The sequence below is a fragment of the Sander lucioperca genome, chromosome 2 (genome assembly GCF_008315115.2).
Source record: "Sander lucioperca isolate FBNREF2018 chromosome 2, SLUC_FBN_1.2, whole genome shotgun sequence".
Lineage (NCBI taxonomy): Eukaryota > Metazoa > Chordata > Actinopteri > Perciformes > Percidae > Sander > Sander lucioperca.
Genome location: NC_050174.1, coordinates 3,957,008 through 3,976,945, shown reverse-complemented (window position 1 = coordinate 3,976,945; position 19,938 = coordinate 3,957,008). Strand labels below are relative to the sequence as shown.

The following is a 19,938-nucleotide window of genomic DNA, read 5'->3' as shown; positions in this document are numbered from 1 at the left end:
GTGTGTGTGTTTTTTTTTACAACTACACCAGCCAATGAACATTCTGTGTTTATTGTCTGATTGGCCTCAGGTACAGTTATGCAAATTGGAGCACACCTGTCTTCAATTAAGTAATTTCCGGTACTGGTGATACACAAAAGAACAAATGAAGAATTCACACATAATGGAATGCAAATAGATAGTAATTGTCTATGTAGAGGCTAACAATGTTTTAACTTCAGTTTTTCAGGCTAGGCTGACTGAACCTGAGTTCATGGTGACAAAACAAGTGAAACAAATAACAACTTTCATATGATACATTGTTTGGAGTTTCCCATGAAGCTCAAACTAGTTGTTCAAAGTAGTGTCAATTGTTGGTCCCAAGCCACAAGTTACAATCCAGGGCGTTGTGGTTGCATTACATTATTTAGACCAACACGACAACCAGGTGGCACAACATTTCTATTCAGTCAGTTACTCCGCCTTTCTCTTCGTCTTTCCCTTTCTGCCGCAGCACCTCTGGAAGCAGAATGTGCAGGTCTTGATGAAGAGAAGTAAGATGAACAGAACGACGGCGAGGAGGAAGGCCAGGACATCCAGGCTGTGATACTGGTACCAGGTGAGCTCATGGGCCTGAACCCGCAGGTGCTTGGCCCCTTTGTTTCTCATGGTGTACTCGATCCAGAATACTGCCTCATCTCGAGCACTCATTGGTCTGTCGTGGTGGATACTGGACAGCTGCATTACATTGTCCTTGTACCTATGAATGTGGACATACAGGGGAATTAATGCATTGAATTTATTTTGTATACTTCACTTTCTTTGGCTTACCAAGAATGGTTTTAAAAGGAAAAAAGGGTTTAATTTTTTCTTCAGAAGAGGTAATTATCTTCACTTGAGTTTCTGCGCGCGAAAGTCGCCGGACGACACCAGTTTCTGAACATAGCCATACTGAGAAATACAGAGAGAGTTTTGTGAAGCTGATAGTCTTAATTAGCTTTGTATCAACTTATTTGGTAATGGCTTGAATGTAACGGACGTTCATTAATATAAAAAAGTTACGCACTAAAGCTTTAAAACTGAAATATCTTACTGGAAAGCCAATTTATTAGAGGAAACGGCAATTCAGTGGTTTTGTAACCTTGAAACTCTGTAGTGTTAATTGGACTGACATACTGCATTAGACCATGGCTCTTTTATGGCACGTCGTCAATCTTGTTTCTGTATTATTAATGTGAGCTCTCCAAAATGGTAAGAAAATGAATTTTCACCCATCTGTCCATCTATTTCCTGCTGTTTATCGGGGCTGAGTCATGGTGTAGGGTCGCTACCCCGGGGTCTCCAACCAGTTGGACATGGTGCAAAACCTCCAGGTTGCAGGAGGCATCCTGATTAGATGTTCCAAACCACCTCAACTGGCTTCTTTTGACACAGCAGCTCTAGTGTGAGTCCATATATCTAAGGGTGAACCCAGCCACCCTGTGGAGGAAACTAATTTTGGCTGCTTGTACCTATCTCACCATCTAAAGCTCATAAGCAAAGGTGAGGGTTGGAATGTAAAATCAACTGGTAAATTGAAAGCTCAGCTCTCTTGACGCCTCTCACTTGTGAACAAGAGCCCAAGACACTTGAACTCCTTCACTTGGGGCAATAACTCATTTCCAAGGGGAGCAATCCACTGTTTTCTGCCCTCAGACTTGGAGGTGCTGACTCTCTCTCACTCCTGACCGCTTTACACGCGGCTGCAAACTGCCCCAGTGTGCGCTATAGGTCACGGTCTGGTGGAGCCAACAGAACCATATCATCTGCAAAGAGCAGAGAAGCAATTCTGAGGCCCCCAAACCGGACACTCTCCTCCCCCCGGCTGTGCCCTAAGATCCTATCCATACAGATCAAGAACAGAATCAGTGACGAAAGACAACCCTGGCTGACGCCAACATCACTGAAATTGTTTTTGACTCCCAACTGAGAATACAGACACAGCTTTAACTCCCAGGGGCACACAAACCCCTCCACTACGATAAGCTGACGATTCTTGAAGGGGAAATCATTTTTTAATACCCTAAAACAGACCAAATGCACATAAGTAAAATAACTTACGATTTCTCACTGATGACAGCATTGATTGCATCTCTAAGGTCCTCAGTCTTCATGAAGTTGAAGTCCACTATAATTCCAGCTCCCTTAGCCTTAATATGGACCATGTTGTCTGGCTGGTCAGCAAACATGGGGATGCCCACCATGGGAACACCGTGGTAGATGGCCTCGTAAATCCCATTTGTGCCACCATGGGTGATGAAAGCTCTGGTTTTGGGGTGACCTGTTAGTTTACCAAACAACATGAAACTTACATTATCATAATTTCTCCAAATAAAGCAAGCTGTTCATCTGCACATCTTTTACTACAGTATGATGTGACAATTATAAATGTAATGAAACTGAATATTGGCAAAGGGTTGTGTGTGGAAGCAGGCTAGTTCAGATCACCCAGAGTTTTTAGAAAACTACAGAAAGTGACAACACAAGCCCCTACCTCAAGGATTTGTGCTGAAGTGCCATGAATGTCAAACTCATGGTGGCGCTAGAGGAAAGGTCATTAGAATACTTTGTCTGGAAACCATGGATATGAAATACCAGCTTGTAATCGGTGTTAATATTGTGTAATGGTTGAAGTGCATCTTTTAGCTAAAAAACAAACCATCAAATATTCTAACTGTTTTCTCTTCTACTCTCTGTCCTTTTAGGATTGTGTACTGTCACACACAACACTAAATATTGTGGTGGATACCCTATACCTTAAAAAGTCAAAGTAATGACGTTTACTGTTCAAGGATTTTATGAAAGCTAAACTTGCCCAGTAGGTCATTCTGAGGGATCCAGTCATATATTCTGGTGTTGGCACCCAGAGTTGCTGGTTTTTCTCCACTGTATCTCCACAGCACCTATAAACAGCAAAAATACTTTTAGACTTAGAAACGCAGTTTTACTTGTATGTCATAATTAGGGTTGCAAAATCCTGGGAATTTTCAAAGTTGGACTACTACTGGACTATTACTTTTAGACTTCGAAACACAATTTTAATTGTATGTCGTAATATACTGTATAGCAACTATGTGTTTTTCCAATGAAAGTAGCTAGTGCTAGCTCCAAAAGACGCTAAGTCAGCAGATGACGTCATACATAACTAGAAATAATCAATAAATACAAAAACACAGTGGTGTAGTCCAGGGTATACGCTGGTATACGGCGTATACCTACTTATTTTTCAGTCAGCATTGCGTATACCCACTTCTAAATCCCCCCTGATGCGAACCATTCAGTAATATCTGTGAGCCAGATTGCCCATTTTTTCCTCAAGGATAGTGAAGCCATGACCCACCCTCCTCTGCCTCTAATTGGCTGGTACTCACTGCTTTCACTGATTAGATTGGTTAACTTTAGGCATGAGGACTGATGAGCCAATCAGAGGCAGAGTAGGGCGGGTCATGCCGAGGAAAATATCGCTAATACCTCAGGTGCCAGTGAAAAAAAACCAAAAAAAAACCTCAGGTGCCGGTGCCACTTGACTACGATAACGGCAGCAGACCAAACAACAGCTGAAGAAATAACACAAGCGGCGGTGTGCCACCCCAGTTGATGGAAGACATAATTCTGAGGTAAGTTTTAAGGTGGTTTCCAAATGAATCATTATTTTAAACTACTGGCAAATTGCCAGTGGCAATATGACTGCACATTTAGAGGAGAAGAGATAACACCATGTTTGCCTCATGATAAATACATTTTACATTCATCCAGGCTGCTTGTGTGACCAGTAGTAACTACAAACTGCTCCTAATCAAGTCATGATCATTTTATAATAGTGAGCAAGTAGAAATGACAGATTTTTGGGTAAACTAAATCATAGTCTTACATGTCACTGTTTCTAAAACAGGGCTTTTTTCTGGACTACTTTAAAAAAAAAAAAAAAAAAAAGGTGAACACTGAGAGTATACCCACTTCTCCAGGGACCACTACACCACTGCAAAAACATATGTACAATATGACTGTTTAAACAATAAGAGAAAAAAGGCTGAATGGTTGAGGGATGTGGAAAAGATCAGGATATACAGTATAGTTTGTGCAATGATATATTGTCCAGTATGTACGATAATCGTCGGGGGGGCGACTGCAGATGGGAAGAAATAGTTTTTGTGACATGAGGTTTTGGTCCTGGTGGACCGCAGGCTCCTGCCAGAATGGAGTGTTTCAAAAAGTTTGTGTTCAGGGTGGGAGGGATCGGCTACAATCTTTCCTGCCCGCTACAGAGTCCTGAAAACCCTGACTGTCTGAATAAGTCGCTAAATTTGTTGCTCGTTGCTTTTTAGATATAAAGCTTAGTGTAAATGTAGCCGTTTTTTTGAATTTTATTTTGAAATTCGTACCTTTTTATTTTGAAAGGAGTAAAAAAACAGAAGTAGCGCCTGTTAGCTCCGTAAGCTACACACAGAGACTAAGGCACCTGTAGCGGTGATGTTACCTGCTAGTTGTTTCTTTATTTTATTTTTTTATTATTACTCCATGCTGCGTGGTGTTCGCTACAACTGTGTGTAAGTTGAAGAATCATATTTTTGACTATGAAGATTGCTTCTGGGGAATGACTCTGCCGTTGGTTGAGAAGCAGGCTAAAGTGGTCAGTAGTGCTCTGTATTCTTTATCAGCATTAGCTACAATTCTAAGCCATGCTATTCATGTAATATTGCAATATTTGATGTCTTTTATTTTGTTTACCTGAACTTTTAGTTCTACGGTGTTAATAAACATCTGTAAAAGGAACCGGAGTCTCGCATCCAATCAATGGGCGGCATAGTAGAACACTTCTGCATCGGTGAAGACTCCGAGCGGATGAAGACGGACTAGCATGTGGTGAAGGAGAGGCCATCTTGTGAACTGTTCGTGTGAATCCAAGGGGCAAGCGGACAAGGCTACACAAGCAAGCACGTCGAGGAGAGTGTCTTGAAAGTAGCGCAAGTACTCGTTAGCTGCCATTAAGTTTCTAGCACACGGACATTTCATTTGTGTTTTTTCCTTAAAGCTGCAGTGGACATTTTTCTCCTGCAATTGATTATCTAGTAAAAATCAAAGAAACTAAATAGATAAGTAAATTAACCATTCTCCCAGTTGAATCTAAGATGTCTTAAGTTAATATCAAAGTATTGTTCATACAAGTGAGTTTTCATATTTAGACTGTGCCAAGAGTTTTTACACTTTGTTAATTGCCTTTTTACTCATTTATTGAAGTGTGCTATTATGATAACGTAGTATTATGATGTGCATTATTCAAAGGTTAAGCTAAGGTAATCAAAGAGATTTATATTTACGTTTCATTTAATTTTCAACATATTTAAAACTCTCTACATTTAATATGTCACACACAAAAGAAACCACCTTTCTTCCAACTGAAGAGGTCACTCATGGAGACCTTCAAGAAGATACTGATGCAGAGCAGACTACCCTATCACAGCAAGCTGATGCTGATGAGCAAGTTGAAGGTACAGTGCAGGACAAACAATCTCAGGTTGGTGCGGATGACACACAAGTGCCTCCTGGAAGTAGGAAAACTGGACGCACACAAAAGCTCACTGAAAAAGGAAAAGCTCTGTTAGATGACAAATTGAAGAATCTAAATGTGAGTTTTGTAAAGATGTACAGAAGATGGAAGTATCACATTAATGGCTTAAAACGGTCCATTAAGAATAATGATGCTGATGATCTGATTGATGAGATTGTAAATGCAATCAATACCATCCAAGTTGACATTGACAGCACTTACCTCAAAATAAGAGCCATTTCAAGTCCTGAACCTGACATTCGGAGAATGAATGACACATGCCAGGCATTCACTAGGATTGCAAATACAAATGTTCAACATTTCCGCAGTGGTGATGATTCGAAAAACATATCTTGGCCTGACGCTAAGTCAGTGTTTGACAGCACAGTGTCTAGTGTTTCCTCAGCTCAAACCGCTAAGTCAAAGGCTTCTTCCAAAGTATCCAGACACTCTTCCATCCTGTCCCTGAATGCAAAACAAGCAGCAGCTGAAGTTGCGGCTACACAAGAGGTGATAAAGATAACAAATGCACAACATCAGCAGAAGGAAGAAATTCAAAGACTTGAGGTGGAAGATCAAATCTTGAAGGCTGAAAGAGAAGTTAAAGAAAGGGAAATTGAAGCAGAGAGTGCTAAAAAAAGAGCTCAGTTCATAGCAGAAAGTGCTGATAGAAAAATGAAGCTGGAAGGGAAAAGAAGAGAAGTAGAACGGCTAGAAGAACTTAAAGGGCATGTTGCAGCTCAAGCAAGACTGCAGGTTTATTCAGAATCTGTCGATTAACCACTTGCACTTAACCCTTTAATGGATCAATTTTTTCCCTCCTATCAAGCACCAGTCTCCCAAGCTCTTCCTGCGCAACAAGCCAAGCCCAGTCAAGTCCATCACCCACATGAGGTCACAATCACTAAAAACCCTCTCCCACGTCCCTCCATGTACACCTCATGTTCTGTTCCACAGCCAGCCACATTTTCTCAAGCCCCTGTAAGTCAAGTCATCACCCCAACTGCACTTCCACTCATGCAGCAAGCCTCAACCACTCAAGCTCCGGCCACTCAAGCCTTTTTAACCTCTCATGAAGCTTCCAATGACCTTGTGAGAACTCTTGCTGAAGCAATCACAGCTAATCGAGTTCCAATCCCAGAACCTGAAGTTTTCAAAGGAGATCCTCTCAAGTACAATGATTGGAAGCTTTCCTTCTTTACTCTGATTGATCGCAAGAACTTGCTAACTCAAGAAAAGCTCTTCTTCCTACGCAAGTATGTTGGTGGCTCAGCCAAGAGAGCTATTGAAGGCCATTTCCTTGTAGGAACAGAAACAGCTTATCGTGCTGCCTGGGGACATACTTAAAGACAGATTTGGTAATCCATTCATAGTTGCCAAGTCATACCGTGACAAGATACATACATGGCATAAAATTGGCCCCAAGGACAGTGAAAATCTTCGTGAGTTTGTTGATTTCCTGAGCAGTGTGTGGAATCAGCTATGCCATATGTTCAAGGTCTACAAACTCTCAACGACTGTGTGGAAAACCAAAAGATTACCGTCAAGCTCCCGGATTGGTTGAGCTCACGCTGGAATAGAGAAGCCACGATTTATCAAGATGGATACAAAATGTTCCTTGACTTTAGATACTTCGTGAGATTTCTCAGCATGGAAGCTCGAATTGCATGCAACCCCATCACATCATTATATGCAGTGAAGCCAACTGACCAAGAAAGATCAAAGCCAACAGAACGAGAACAGTCTAAGTATCAACGAAATCAAAACTTTAGTGCTAAGACTTTCACCACTAATACAAGTGAAAAGACAAGCATCACATGCATGTTTTGCAAGAAGAAAAGCCATACTCTCCATAGGTGTCGCAAGATTATGGAAAAACCAGTTGAAGAAAGAGTTAAGTTTGTACAACTGGAGAAATTATGTTTTGGCTGCCTTAGGATCGGCCATAACTCCAGAGCTTGTACATCCAGGAGTGTGTGTGACTTATGTGGAAAACGCCACCCCACTTGCCTACATCAAGATCGTGGGAAGAAAGACCAAGAACAAGGAGTAAGAATAAAACAAGAAAGGTCAAATGAAAACAAAGGAGACAAGAACCAACAGTCTGAATCGATTGAAATACAGCAAGCTACTTCTAACCGAGTTGTTCAAGAGAAGAGCAGCACTCATACTTCATCTATTGTTCCAGTCTATGTATCCAAGACAACGGAACCAGACAAGGAAGTTTTAGTGTATGCTTTACTTGATAGTCAGAGCGACACAACCTTCATCCTGAAGGATGCGGCTGTAACATTGGGTGCCAAGAAAGAGCCAGTAAAACTTAAAGTGTCCACAATAACATCAAAAACAAAAGTGGTGAATAGCCAAAGGGTGCAAGGACTACAGGTAAGAGGCATCAGCTCTGACACTAAAATCAAACTCCCAACAACCTATACCAGAGATTACATACCAGCAAACAGATCCCATATACCCACAAGCACAACTGCAAAGTCCTGGCCTCACTTAGAACATTTGGCAGATGAAATGTCTCCTGAGCTCGACTGTGAAGTGGGATTGTTAATCGGCTATAACTGTCCACAAGCCTTACTTCCCAGAGATGTCATCACGGGCAATGAAAACCAGCCATATGCGCAAAGGTCTGTGTTGGGTTGGAGCATTATCGGTTACAGCAGCACTGAAGTTGATTATGATCATGAGGATGAAATCAGTGTGAGCCACCGTATCATCATAAAGAAAGTTCAGCCAGCTACCAAGCCCAATAAGCTCAAGTCTGAGGTCCATTTTGTTTGTAGAAGTCAAGGAAATTATCACTCCAGCAGATATACTCAAGGTCTTTGAGTCAGATTTTACTGAGAAGTTCAGTGAGGAAGTTCTAATATCACAAGAAGATATTAAGTTCTTGGCGAAGCTGAAAGAAGACATCAAGCGAAAGCCAAATGGGCATTATGAAATGCCATTGCCTTTCAAGGAAGAGAGGCCAAGTCTGCCAAACAACAAAGTGTGTGCAGAACATAGACTCAGATGTCTGGAAAAACGTCTTAAGAAAGATAATCAATATCACAAGGATTATGTGGCTTTTATGGAGGACATAATAGCGAGAGGTGATGCTGAAAAGGTTCCAGAGCCAGAGGTAACCAATCAGACCACGTGGTTTATCCCTCACCATGGGGTCTACCACCCCCAAAAGCCAGGAAAGATTCGCATGGTATTTGATTGCTCAGCTAAGTTTCAGAATACATCACTGAATGAGCATCTACTCACCGGACCAGACCTTACAAATACCCTTGTAGGGGTCTTGTGTCATTTCCGCAAAGGACAAGTAGCCATCATGTGTGATGTGGAGCGGATGTTCCATCAATTTCATGTTGCACCAAGGGACCAAGACTACCTTCGATTTCTGTGGTGGGAAAGAGGCAATATGGAAGCTCCACCGTCAGTGTTCCGCATGAAGGTTCACTTGTTCAGTGCTGCATCGTCACCTGGATGCGCGAACTTTGGGCTCAAACACCTGGCAGCAGAAGGAGAAGGCAAGTTTAGTGAAGCTACAGGTAGGTTTATACAGCGCAACTTTTATGTTGACGATGGATTAACAAGTTTGGACAGTGAAGAAGCTATCACGCTTGTTAGAGAGGCAAGAGACCTCTGCAACACCGGTAAGCTCCACTTACACAAATTCATTACCAACAACAAGAAGGTTCTTGCCACAATCCCAAAGCAAGAACTTGCTGAAGTTGCAGCTGACCTGGACATGGCCTTGGGTGAACACAAGATGGAACGGGCTCTCGGGGTCCAATGGTGCATTAGCTCAGATAAGTTCCAGTTCAGAGTGAGGGTAAAAGAGCATCCTTTTACCAGAAGAGGAGTACTGTCAACAGTGGCCTCAATTTTTGATCCTCTTGGATTTGTGGCACCTATCATTTTGAAAGGTAAACAGATTCTACAAAGGATGTGCCAAGACAAGGTAGGATGGGATGAGCCACTTCCTGACGACCTCAGGCCGCGTTGGGAAGCATGGCTCCAAGACCTCCATAATCTGTCTTCGGTAGAGATACCACGGCACTACATACCATTGAGAGCCAAGGAAGTTCAGCAGTGTGAACTTCACCATTTTTCCGATGCTAGTGTTTCTGGCTATGGACTGTGTTCTTACCTTAGGGTTGTTTCGAAGTCTGGAGAAGTCCATTGCGCTCTTGTTATGGGGAAGGCAAGGGTTGCACCGACGAAGGTAACAACAATCCCAAGGCTGGAACTCTCAGCTGCGGTCGTGGCCACAAGGACAAGTGATCTGCTAAAGAGAGAAATGGAGATCGAAGATCTACAGGAATACTTTTGGACCGATTCCAAGGTCGTCCTTGGTTACATTAATAATGATGAAAAGCGATTTCATGTATTCGTAGCCAACCAGATCCAGCAGATCAAATCGAGCACAGAACCAAGTCAGTGGCAATATGTTGCCTCAGAAAATAACCCGGCTGACCATGCCTCTCGCGGACTCATCACAAAGGAGCTTGTAGAGTCTAACTGGTTCACGGGACCTAGTTTCTTGTGGCAAAAGGACCTCCCTAAGGATGAAGAGATTAAGGTGGGAGAACTCAATGAGGACGACCCAGAAATCAAAAGAGCACAAGTTCACACAACGAAAGCAAATGAGGAAAGGTCTCTATCAGACCGACTTCAGAAGTTTTCAGATTGGAAGAGAGTTGTAAGGGCCATAGCAAGACTTAAGCGTCTTGCAAAGGAGATGAAAGGTCTTAAAACAAGATCCAATGAAGCTACGACACTTGAAGGAAGAATGAATGCTGAACAATTCATAATCCATGCAGTTCAAGAAGAAGCGTTCAGTGATGAAATCAAGGCTCTTATACAAAAGAAAGAGGTACAAAAGAGCAAGTCAACCGAACTACACAAGTTGAACCCTTTCATGGATAGCCAAGATATCCTGAGGGTGGGAGGTAGATTGACACAAGCAACACTCCACCCCCATGTCAAACACCCAGCTATCCTCCCCAAAGGACATCATGCGTCTCGATTGTTGATAAAGCACTACCATGAGAAGGTGAAGCATCAAGGTCGTGGAATGACCATCAATGAACTACGCTCCAGTGGGATTTGGATCCTGGGGTGTAGTAGTGAAGTGTCATCACTCATCTTCAAGTGCATTAAATGCAGAAAGCTCAGAAAGTGTAATCAAGAACAAAAAATGGCCGACCTTCCACCAGAGAGGATGGAAGCTACCCCTCCATTTACCTATAGTGGTATGGACTGCTTCATGTTCATGTTCACTGCATGTGTTCACGTGCCATCCACATTGAGGTATTGGATGACCTTTCCACTGATGCCTTCATAAATGCGTTGCGCTGTTTTATTGCCATAAGGGGCAATGTAAGTCAACTACAAAGTGATCAAGGCACAAACTTCGTGGGGGCACGCAATGAATTCCAAGAATTAATGAAAGGAATAGAGCAAGAACGTGTAAAAGAGCTAGGATGCAACTTTGTCATGAACCCACCTGCTTCCAGTCACATGGGCGGTGTCTGGGAGAGGCACATTCGGACCGTGAGAAGTGTCCTCACATCCATCCTAGACCAGTCTGCTGGAAGATTAGACAGCTCTTCATTAAGAACATTCCTGTACGAAGTGATGGCTATAGTGAATAGTCGACCATTGACCACAGAACATCTTAATGATCCATTAGGACCTGAACCCCTAACTCCCAACCACATATTGACAATGAAAAGGTCAATATTTGCACCACCACCTGGAGAGTTTGTAAGGGAAGATCTCTATCTTCAGAAAAGATGGAAGAGAGTACAGTTCTTGTCCAATGAATTTTGGACCAGGTGGAGAAAGGAGTATTTGCTGAATCTGCAGCAGAGGAGCAAATGGAACAAGGACAGGAGAAATGCTAAAGTGAATGATATTGTCCTGTTGCAAGATGATGGCACACCAAGAAATCAGTGGAAGCTGGCGAAGGTAGTTGAAGTCTACCAAGGAGCTGACGGAAGAGTCAGGAAACTCAAACTGTTACTCAGTGACACAACACTAGACAGTAAAGGCACACGCTCAAATAAGCCAGTTTACTTAGAAAGGTCCATACACAAAACAGTACTATTGCTTGAGGCTGAATAAGTAGGTTAGCTCTTCAATGACATTGTTTTGTTTATATTGAAGGTGTATTTGTGTATTTACATCAATGTTTTACAGGGTTCTGTTAACAATGTTAATTTTTATTGTGAATCACACATTGTGTGATGGTGGGAGTGTAAATGTAGCCGTTTTTTGAATTTTATTTTGAAATTCGTACCTTTTATTTTGAAAGGAGTAAAAAAACAGAAGTAGCGCCTGTTAGCTCCGTAAGCTACACACAGAGACTAAGGCACCTGTAGCGGTGATGTTACCTGCTAGTTGTTTCTTTATTTTATTTTTTTATTATTACTCCATGCTGCGTGGTGTTCGCTACAACTGTGTGTAAGTTGAAGAATCATATTTTTGACTATGAAGATTGCTTCTGGGGAATGACTCTGCTGTTGGTTGAGAAGCAGGCTAAAGTGGTCAGTAGTGCTCTGTATTCTTTATCAGCATTAGCTACAATTCTAAGCCATGCTATTCATGTAATATTGCAATATTTGATGTCTTTTATTTTGTTTACCTGAACTTTTAGTTCTACGGTGTTAATAAACATCTGTCAAAGGAACCGGAGTCTCGCATCCAATCAATGGGCGGCATACTTAGATTGTCTGAAAAGTTGCTTAATCTAGCAAGAAAATCACCAACACTGCTAAAATAAAGGAAAATTAGCTGTATTATATAAAAAATAAAACTTTAGTAGTTTTTATTTGGAAAATGGTTGATCTTTGATGGCTAGGTCTTCTATAAATGTGATTTGTCTCTTATTTTTGAGAATCCCAACTCTGTACCTCCAATCAAATCTTCAACTGTATATGTTGTTTACACTTCTGATTGTTTCTCCTTGCATTACATCCTGTCCCCTGTTCAATCAGAAGAAATGCCATGTTGTCATAACTTTATCACCATTTATTACCATTGACTGCAAATCATGTGTTGCTGCTGATCTCTTACCTTATTATAAGCTATCATAACTTTCAACCCTGCAGTAAGGTGTTGGTTTCATCGAATGCCAACATGTTATGAAAATCAAATTTAGACTTAAAGCTTACTTCAAATTGGGTAATTCTTCACAGGTAACTTTTTGTTGCCTTTTATTTTGTTAGTTGACTGCCTGTTAACCTGTTATCACCTGCAGTTTCAAGCAACGGCCTTTAAAAATAATGGTTGTGTGACATGTGACAACAATGCAACACTGCCGTTAAAATTGTATTTAGGGTTCATTCCAGGTCATTCCAGTTGGCACATAGAGATTGTGCTCTTACCTTTTGTGGGATCTGAGCGAGGGCTGAGGCTATCATGTTTCCCTTCTCTGTGGTGATGTTCTTGATGAATGATCCCAAAGTAAAGACCACAATGCCAGCGTCTCCAGAAGTCTGCACAAACTCCTCCATATCCTGCAATAGGAGTGACATTATCTCAATGCAAACCAACCAGCATTTTCTTTTCTTTCCTCAGCATTTTAATTGCTTATTTTCTTTATTGTTTAGGTCAGGACTACTGTGAAGGTGGTGTAGTGAAATACTAACAGTCCTGTGATAGTGGAGACAGCCCTACCTCTGGTAAAGGTTTAGCAGGTCTGCAGTGGATCCCGCCAACATATTTGAAGTTAGGGAGTAAAGGACGAGGGAATTCAAAATCCCAGTAGGTTCGTATTAACCAGATGTCTGCTCTACCCATCATCTCACAGGCACTGGTGGGTGTTCCTGTCTCAATACAAAATTATAAATATTTATTATCTTATTTTCATTCTTAAAAATATGAAATTGTTGACTAGTGATTTGATATAAAAGCATTGCAATGAATCAAAAGCAATGAAATCATCATTGGACTCTATGTGTTGGTATCCTGTAGCTGGGTTGCTTACCTTTGACTTCGGAGTAATATTTATCTACTTCTTTCCAAATAACATCATCAATCACGATGTCCTGCAGTGCGTAGAAGAGAAAGTTCCACACTCTCTCTGAGAAGTCCATTTTGTCAGTCAGTTTGCTCATAGCGCCAGGGACAAAGGAAGGTGGAGCGGGTTGCTGACCACAGTGTCTCTCCCAGTTATTGGCTAGGGAAAAGCGCAGGGTGAAGACCAGGGGGATGCCCAAAATATCTGCTAATAAGTCACTGCCAGGGTAGATTGGGTCAGCCAGGAGAAGGTCATATTTTCCCTCCTTCAGCTTCTTCATGATGGTTTCTGATTTTAGCACACCGTCCAAATATTTCAAAGAATACTGCAGGTCGACCTTCATCAGATCCATGTATCTTATGTATAACTGCAAGTAGCTCATTTGATCCATTTCATACATGGAGAAGCGAAGGTATTCCTCAAAAAACTCCTCTATGCTCTCTATTGTGACAGATACGTTGAAGGGTTCGTAGCCAAAGCGAGAAGGCTCACTGGTGTTCATGAACAGCGATGTGCTCGGCACCAGAACCGTCACCTGGTGTCCCCTGTCGATCAGCGTCTCCAGCACAGGCTTCATGTTAATCCAGTGGCTGCCTTCAGTGTACCAGACCAAAATGTTCCCTCCATTTACTCCCCATGTCACGCAAAGTAGCAGCAGGACGCAAACAGAGAGACGCTGCCCAAACTTCATGGTGCCTGTTTGTCAAGACGAAAGCATGCTGTGGCCGGATTCATTTTCAAAGGTGCTCTTAAGAAAATAATCATTAACTAATGATGCTGAACTCTGGCTCGTAACTCCCCTTTGTGCCGCATGGAGCATTATGTAACGGACCCACCTAAAGCAAATGATTAAAGGTAAAGGGCAATAGCTGTAAAGTTGACAGTCAGTATTTCAAAACATGAATGATCTGTAACCTGTACCACAAGCGCCCAAACAAAAAGTAAAAACAGACTTCAGATCCCAGGTTCTAGTTGTTAGCAGTGAAGAGATGGAGGGAAATAACAGACAGATAACTATTTCAGATAAATATGCATTGACACACTCACTAATCTAAGGAAGTCGCATGTGGGTGCCTGTGCAAGAATTTGAAGGACTATATTTTGACTCAGGAAAGGCTGGTTGAAAGCAACTACCCTTTCTACCTGCGGCCCTTTGCTGCATGTCATTTCCCCTTTCTCTCCCCTTTCATTTCTTCAGCTGTCCTAAAGACAATTTAATGCTAATCTCATATTATATCACTAGAGGGCACACTCAACCTGTGCTGTACTTGGAATCAGGATTTCTTTTCTCAGCACATTTCACTCTGATGATGTGCTTCTTCTGTTTTGTTGGTTAAAGCCATCAGGAGGCTCTGCTGTCGATGTAGAGCTACGCACGCTGTTAACCAAACGGGCAAACACATCCATACGGAGGAGTGTAATTACACCAGGGTGCGAACTACGGGGGAGCTAGGGGGAGCTCGGCATGGGCTCCCCTGAAAATGTGATTTGTGAAATTTTGGTGGGGGGGGTCTCTAAAAATATTAACAGTACAATTTCAGTTTTGTGTAATGTGATCATTGTGGATTATTATGTGTAAAATTGCAAAAATATTCATTCATGCATGACGGCGATTTAACGTAATTCACTTCAATAAAGATAACTATACATGCTATTCGTGTCATGATCATCAAGGCGTGGCGGCGCTGCGGTGTAAATTCAACTCACGTTTACTACATGTTAACTCAAAGATTCGTAGATTCGTTGGAGGCCATTAATCGGCGCACAAAGTCCTTGAAATCTGTTCTGCAGTTAGCATCATGTAGCCATGGCAAAAAGAAAACAAGGCTAATTTAGGCTAATTTTGGTTTTACTGCAATGACGTTAATAGCACTTTTGTTTGCAGAGTAAAGTTGAAGTTCAAACGGAACCTGTTAGAGGCATGTTCCCTGCAAGGAGGTCACGAACTACTGTAAAACCTAAGTGTTACTCCTCCAAGAGGCCTCAGGCAAAACTGTAACTACAGTCTGCACACACTGTGGACACACAGCACTTTGTTCAAATGCTAACACGCTGGCAAACGGTTAAGGATGGAAGCTTGGGGTGCGTTGCTTAGGCCTAATTGAACGGAGGAATTATGGTATTCTTCGGTAGCCTGACTAACTTTAACCGTTGTTAATGTGAAATCTCAAAGACAGCCTGATGCTTTGTTTATAGACTATTTGTGGGTGGCCGTTTGCTGTTTGACCTATCAATTCCTGTCGATAAAGTATAATAGGGTAAATCCTGTATAGTGCATACACTTGTAGCTGTTATGTATCTTTGTAAGTCATTGTAAGTCGCAAGCGCACTGCACAAAAGACGGTGATGGTGATCACAGGGTTCATACGTTTTGAAAAAACCTGGAAAAGTTATGGAATTTGAAAAATGCAAATTCCAGGCCTGGAAAGGTTTTGGAAACATAAAAAGATGCAGAAAGTTTTGGAAAAGTCATGGAATTTTTTTTAACACCGCATAATAATATGTGATTAATAAATGTATTTTACGTTGTCTTAACCTCAACGTTCTATTCGGGGTGCAATATTACGAATCTCACTATGAACCACATAAATTGTCCTTCATTTTATTGTTAAACCTCTGAGGGTAAACTTAATGTCGACTGACATTTTCAGGAATACATAGTCATGGAAATTTGCCAAAAAGTCATGGAAAAGTCATGAAAAAGTCATGGAAAAGTACTGGTTAAAATGTGTATGAACCCTGTGATCAGTTAAAAGAAAAATCTTCTTCACGTAGAGCACCAAACTCCAACTCATTTGTGGAAGTATCGTTTAATTAAAAACGTAAAATTAAAACTGGAGATATATGACCAGAAGTAAAAGTAACATGGATTTATTGAAGACAACATAACTGTGTTTAATTGACAAGTGTGCATACGTGTGTGTTGCCCAATTGGCCTCAGGTACTGTTATTCAAGTTAGTGCACACCTGCCAGCAATTGACGTAATTGCATTTCGTTGTCTTTGTACTTGTACTCTGCACAATGACAATAAAGTTTAATCTAATCTAATCTCATTAAAAGTGCACACAAAGGAGCTAACAAGAAGAATGTTCACTTATTGGAATGCAAATACATGATATATGTAGAGGTTAACAATGTTTTTTTCTTCAGTTTTTCAGGCTGGGTTGACTGAACCTAAGGTTATGGCGACAAAGCCAGTGAAACAAATAGTACAACACATTACATTGTTTGGAGTTTCAAAAGAATACTGGACACTGTAAAGTGATTTTTGTGTTGTTTCTATTTTTTGCCCTAATTAGTTGTTCAAAGTAGTGACAATTACTGGTCCCAAGCCACAACTTCCAATCCAGGGCATTGTGGTTACATTACATGATTTAGTCCAACAGGACAACCAGTGAACAACAAGGTTGTTTTTTCAGCCATCCTTTTTGTATCCCACTACATTTCTATTCGGTCAGTTACTCCGCCTTTCTCTTCGTCTTTCCCTTTCTGCCACAGCACATCCAGACGCAGAATGTGCAGGTCTTGATGAAGAGAAGTAAGATGAACAGAACGATGGTGAGGAGGAAGGCCAGGACATCCAGGCTGTGATACTGGTACCAGGTGAGCTCATGGGCCTGAACCCGCAGGTGCTTGGCCCCTTTGTTTCTCATGGTGTACTCGATCCAGAATACTGCCTCATCCCGAGCACTCATTGGTCTGTCGTGGTGGATACTGGACAGCCACATGGCATTCTCCTTGTACCTTTGAATGTGGACATACAGGTGAAAATGTGCTATGTATGTTTGTTTTTTTTATACTGTATTTTTTTGCGTTACCGAAAATGGGGATAAGAAATGTGGATTTTCTTAGTTTCATGTACAGTATTTTAAAACTTAAAATACATGAATGCCAATACATGAGAGGAAAAGGCCATCCAGTACATAAGGCCATGGCTCCTTTAAGGCTTGACGTCAATCTTGCTTCTGTATTATTAATGTGAGCTCTCCAAAAATCTTTTTTCAATACCTTTTTTATTACCTTAAAACAGTGCAGATGAGTAAAACGACTTACGATTTTTCATTGATGACAGCATTAACTGCATCTCTAAGATCCTCAGTCTTCATGAAGTTGAAGGCTACAGTAACTGCAGCTCCCTTAGCCTTAATATGGACCATGTTGTCTGGCTGATCAGCGAACATGGGGATGCCCACCATGGGAACACCGTGGTAGATGGCCTCATAAATCCCATTTGTGCCACCATGGGTGATGAAAGCTCTGGTTTTGGGGTGACCTGATAGTTTGCCAAAAATCATGAAACATACATTATTTTCTCCAATCAAAACATATTTTCACTTCTGTATGATGTGACTACTATACATCTATATACTGAACATTGGCAAAGGCTTGTGAGTGAATCAGATCAGATCCCATAGATATTTTTTAAAAAACTGCAAGAAGTGAAAATAATACACACAAGCAAACAAAACAACATTTGATTTTTAAGTGTGCTGTTGATGGACACTATTGTCCTGCAAAGTAAATGAAGGAAATGCCCACAGCCTAAAAACTAATTGTGGATGTAGGTGAAACAGCTCCAGGCATTCTTCAGAAAACTTTATTAAAAAAATTAAAAAAAATTATATTTTTGGAAAAACATATTTTTGACTTTGTTAAGTTGGCGTTGTTTGTTTAGAACGACTTATTAAGTTAAGTTAAGTTAAGGTGATAATGATAATAGATATCAGATAAAATCTTTGACTAAAATGACAATATTAATGGTTTTTGCGAGACTAGATTAACTAAAATATTCACTATAATATAATGATTTGGCGGCCACAGGCAAACAGTGTCTTGCTTTGCATCTCACCCTCTCTCTAACTGGGAATGTTGGTATTGGCAATGGTAGAAGCAGTACTTAAAATGTTTTTTTTTTCTGAAGTAAAACTAATCAACTATATTTACTGCACAGTACATTCGACTGTCATTAGAAAAGGCACGTTTTGAGAGGGCACTGCACTAGTTGCACTTCAAATATCACAGGGTTGACAAGGGTGATTGGATATAAAAGCATTCCAATTAATCCAATGTGTTCAACTCACCTTTGAATTCTGAGTAATATTTATTGAGTTTGGTCCAAAAGAAACATTCTTGCATGATGTCTTGCACTGCGTAGGCGAGAAAGTTCCACACTCTCTGTGAGAAGTCCATCTTGTCAGTCAGTTTGCTTATTACGCCAGGGACAAAGGAAGATGGCTGGGGTAGCTGACCACAATATCTCTCCCAGTTATTGGCTACGGAATAGCGTAGGGTTAAGACAAGAAGGATGCCCAAAATCTCTGCTACTAAGTCACTGCCAGGGTAGATTGGGTCAGCCAGGAGAAGGTCATATTTTCCCTCATTCAGCTTCTTCATGATGGTTTCTGATTTCAGCACGGCGTCCAAATACTTCAAAGAATACTGCACCTGGACCCTTAAAACATCTATGTATCTGATGTACATCTGCAAGTAGTTCATATGATCCATCTCATAAATGAAGAAGTGAATGAAGTCATTTACGAAGTCCTCCATGTTCTCTTTTGTGACATTGAAAGGTTCGTAGCCAAAGTGAGAAGGCTCACTGGTGTTCATGAACAGCGATGTGCTCGGCACCAGAACCGTTACCTGGTGGCTTCTGTCGATCAGCGTCTCCAGCACAGGCTTCATGTTAATCCAGTGGCTGCCTTCAGTGTACCAGACCAAAATGTTCCCTCCATTTGCTCCCCATGTCACGCAAAGTAGCTGCAGGACACAAACAGAGAGACGCTGCCTCAACTTCATGGTGCCTGTTTGTCAAGAGGAAAGCTTGTTGTGGCCTTATCCTTTTTAAAGTCGCTCCTAGAAAATATATTATTAATTAAACACAGCTGCATTCTGGCTCGTAACTCCTCCTTGTGCCACGTGGAACATTATATTACAAACAGGATTGAACAGGTAGCGGCTGTAACGATAGCAGTCAGTATTTAAAAAACAAATTAGTCTCTAACCTGTACCAGAAATCTACCAACACAAAGTAACGATAGACTTCAGAATCCCACATTCTAGTTGTTAGCTGTGGAGAGATGGAGTGAAATAACACAGAGGAATAATAATTTTAGCTACGTGGGCTTGAACAGACTCCAGTAATTTGAGGACGCTGTGTGTGCATGGGGATGCATGCGCAATAATTTTTCTGCATACCACTGAAGTGTAGGAGTGTTAAACAAGTGAGTTTCTTGAACAACAGAGGAGGATGCTGTCCAGGCTTCAGTCCATCTTGGATAATGTCTCACACCCTCTCTACGACACACTGGCCCAGCAGAGGAGCACCTTCAGCAGAAGACTCCT

The 19,938-nt window shown here is 41.3% G+C and overlaps 2 protein-coding genes across 3 annotated transcripts; both read right to left on the bottom strand.

The window, feature by feature from the left end:
* Nucleotides 1–140: 140 nt before the first annotated feature.
* On the bottom strand, nucleotides 141–19,429 carry LOC116054338 (UDP-glucuronosyltransferase 2A1-like). 2 transcript variants are annotated; one of them, XM_031305858.2, is made up of 7 exons: nucleotides 18,675–19,427; nucleotides 13,560–14,186; nucleotides 13,250–13,398; nucleotides 12,958–13,089; nucleotides 2,834–2,921; nucleotides 2,080–2,299; nucleotides 141–739 (listed from the first exon to the last, which is right to left on the bottom strand). In XM_031305858.2, exons 1-7 carry the CDS (start codon nucleotides 19,390–19,392, stop codon nucleotides 454–456), a joined length of 2,220 nt encoding a protein of 739 aa, XP_031161718.1. In that variant the 5' UTR covers nucleotides 19,393–19,427; the 3' UTR covers nucleotides 141–453. The 2 variants fall into 2 exon arrangements, with proteins under 2 accessions (XP_031161718.1, XP_035846695.1); XM_035990802.1 differs by lacking the exon at nucleotides 13,560–14,186 and having other exon boundaries at nucleotides 18,675–19,429.
* LOC118492969 (UDP-glucuronosyltransferase 2A1-like) lies at nucleotides 16,731–17,922 on the bottom strand. The gene is made up of 2 exons (XM_035990840.1): nucleotides 17,647–17,922; nucleotides 16,731–17,337 (listed from the first exon to the last, which is right to left on the bottom strand). Exons 1-2 carry the CDS (start codon nucleotides 17,886–17,888, stop codon nucleotides 17,052–17,054), a joined length of 528 nt encoding a protein of 175 aa, XP_035846733.1. The 5' UTR covers nucleotides 17,889–17,922; the 3' UTR covers nucleotides 16,731–17,051.
* Nucleotides 19,430–19,938: the final 509 nt, after the last annotated feature.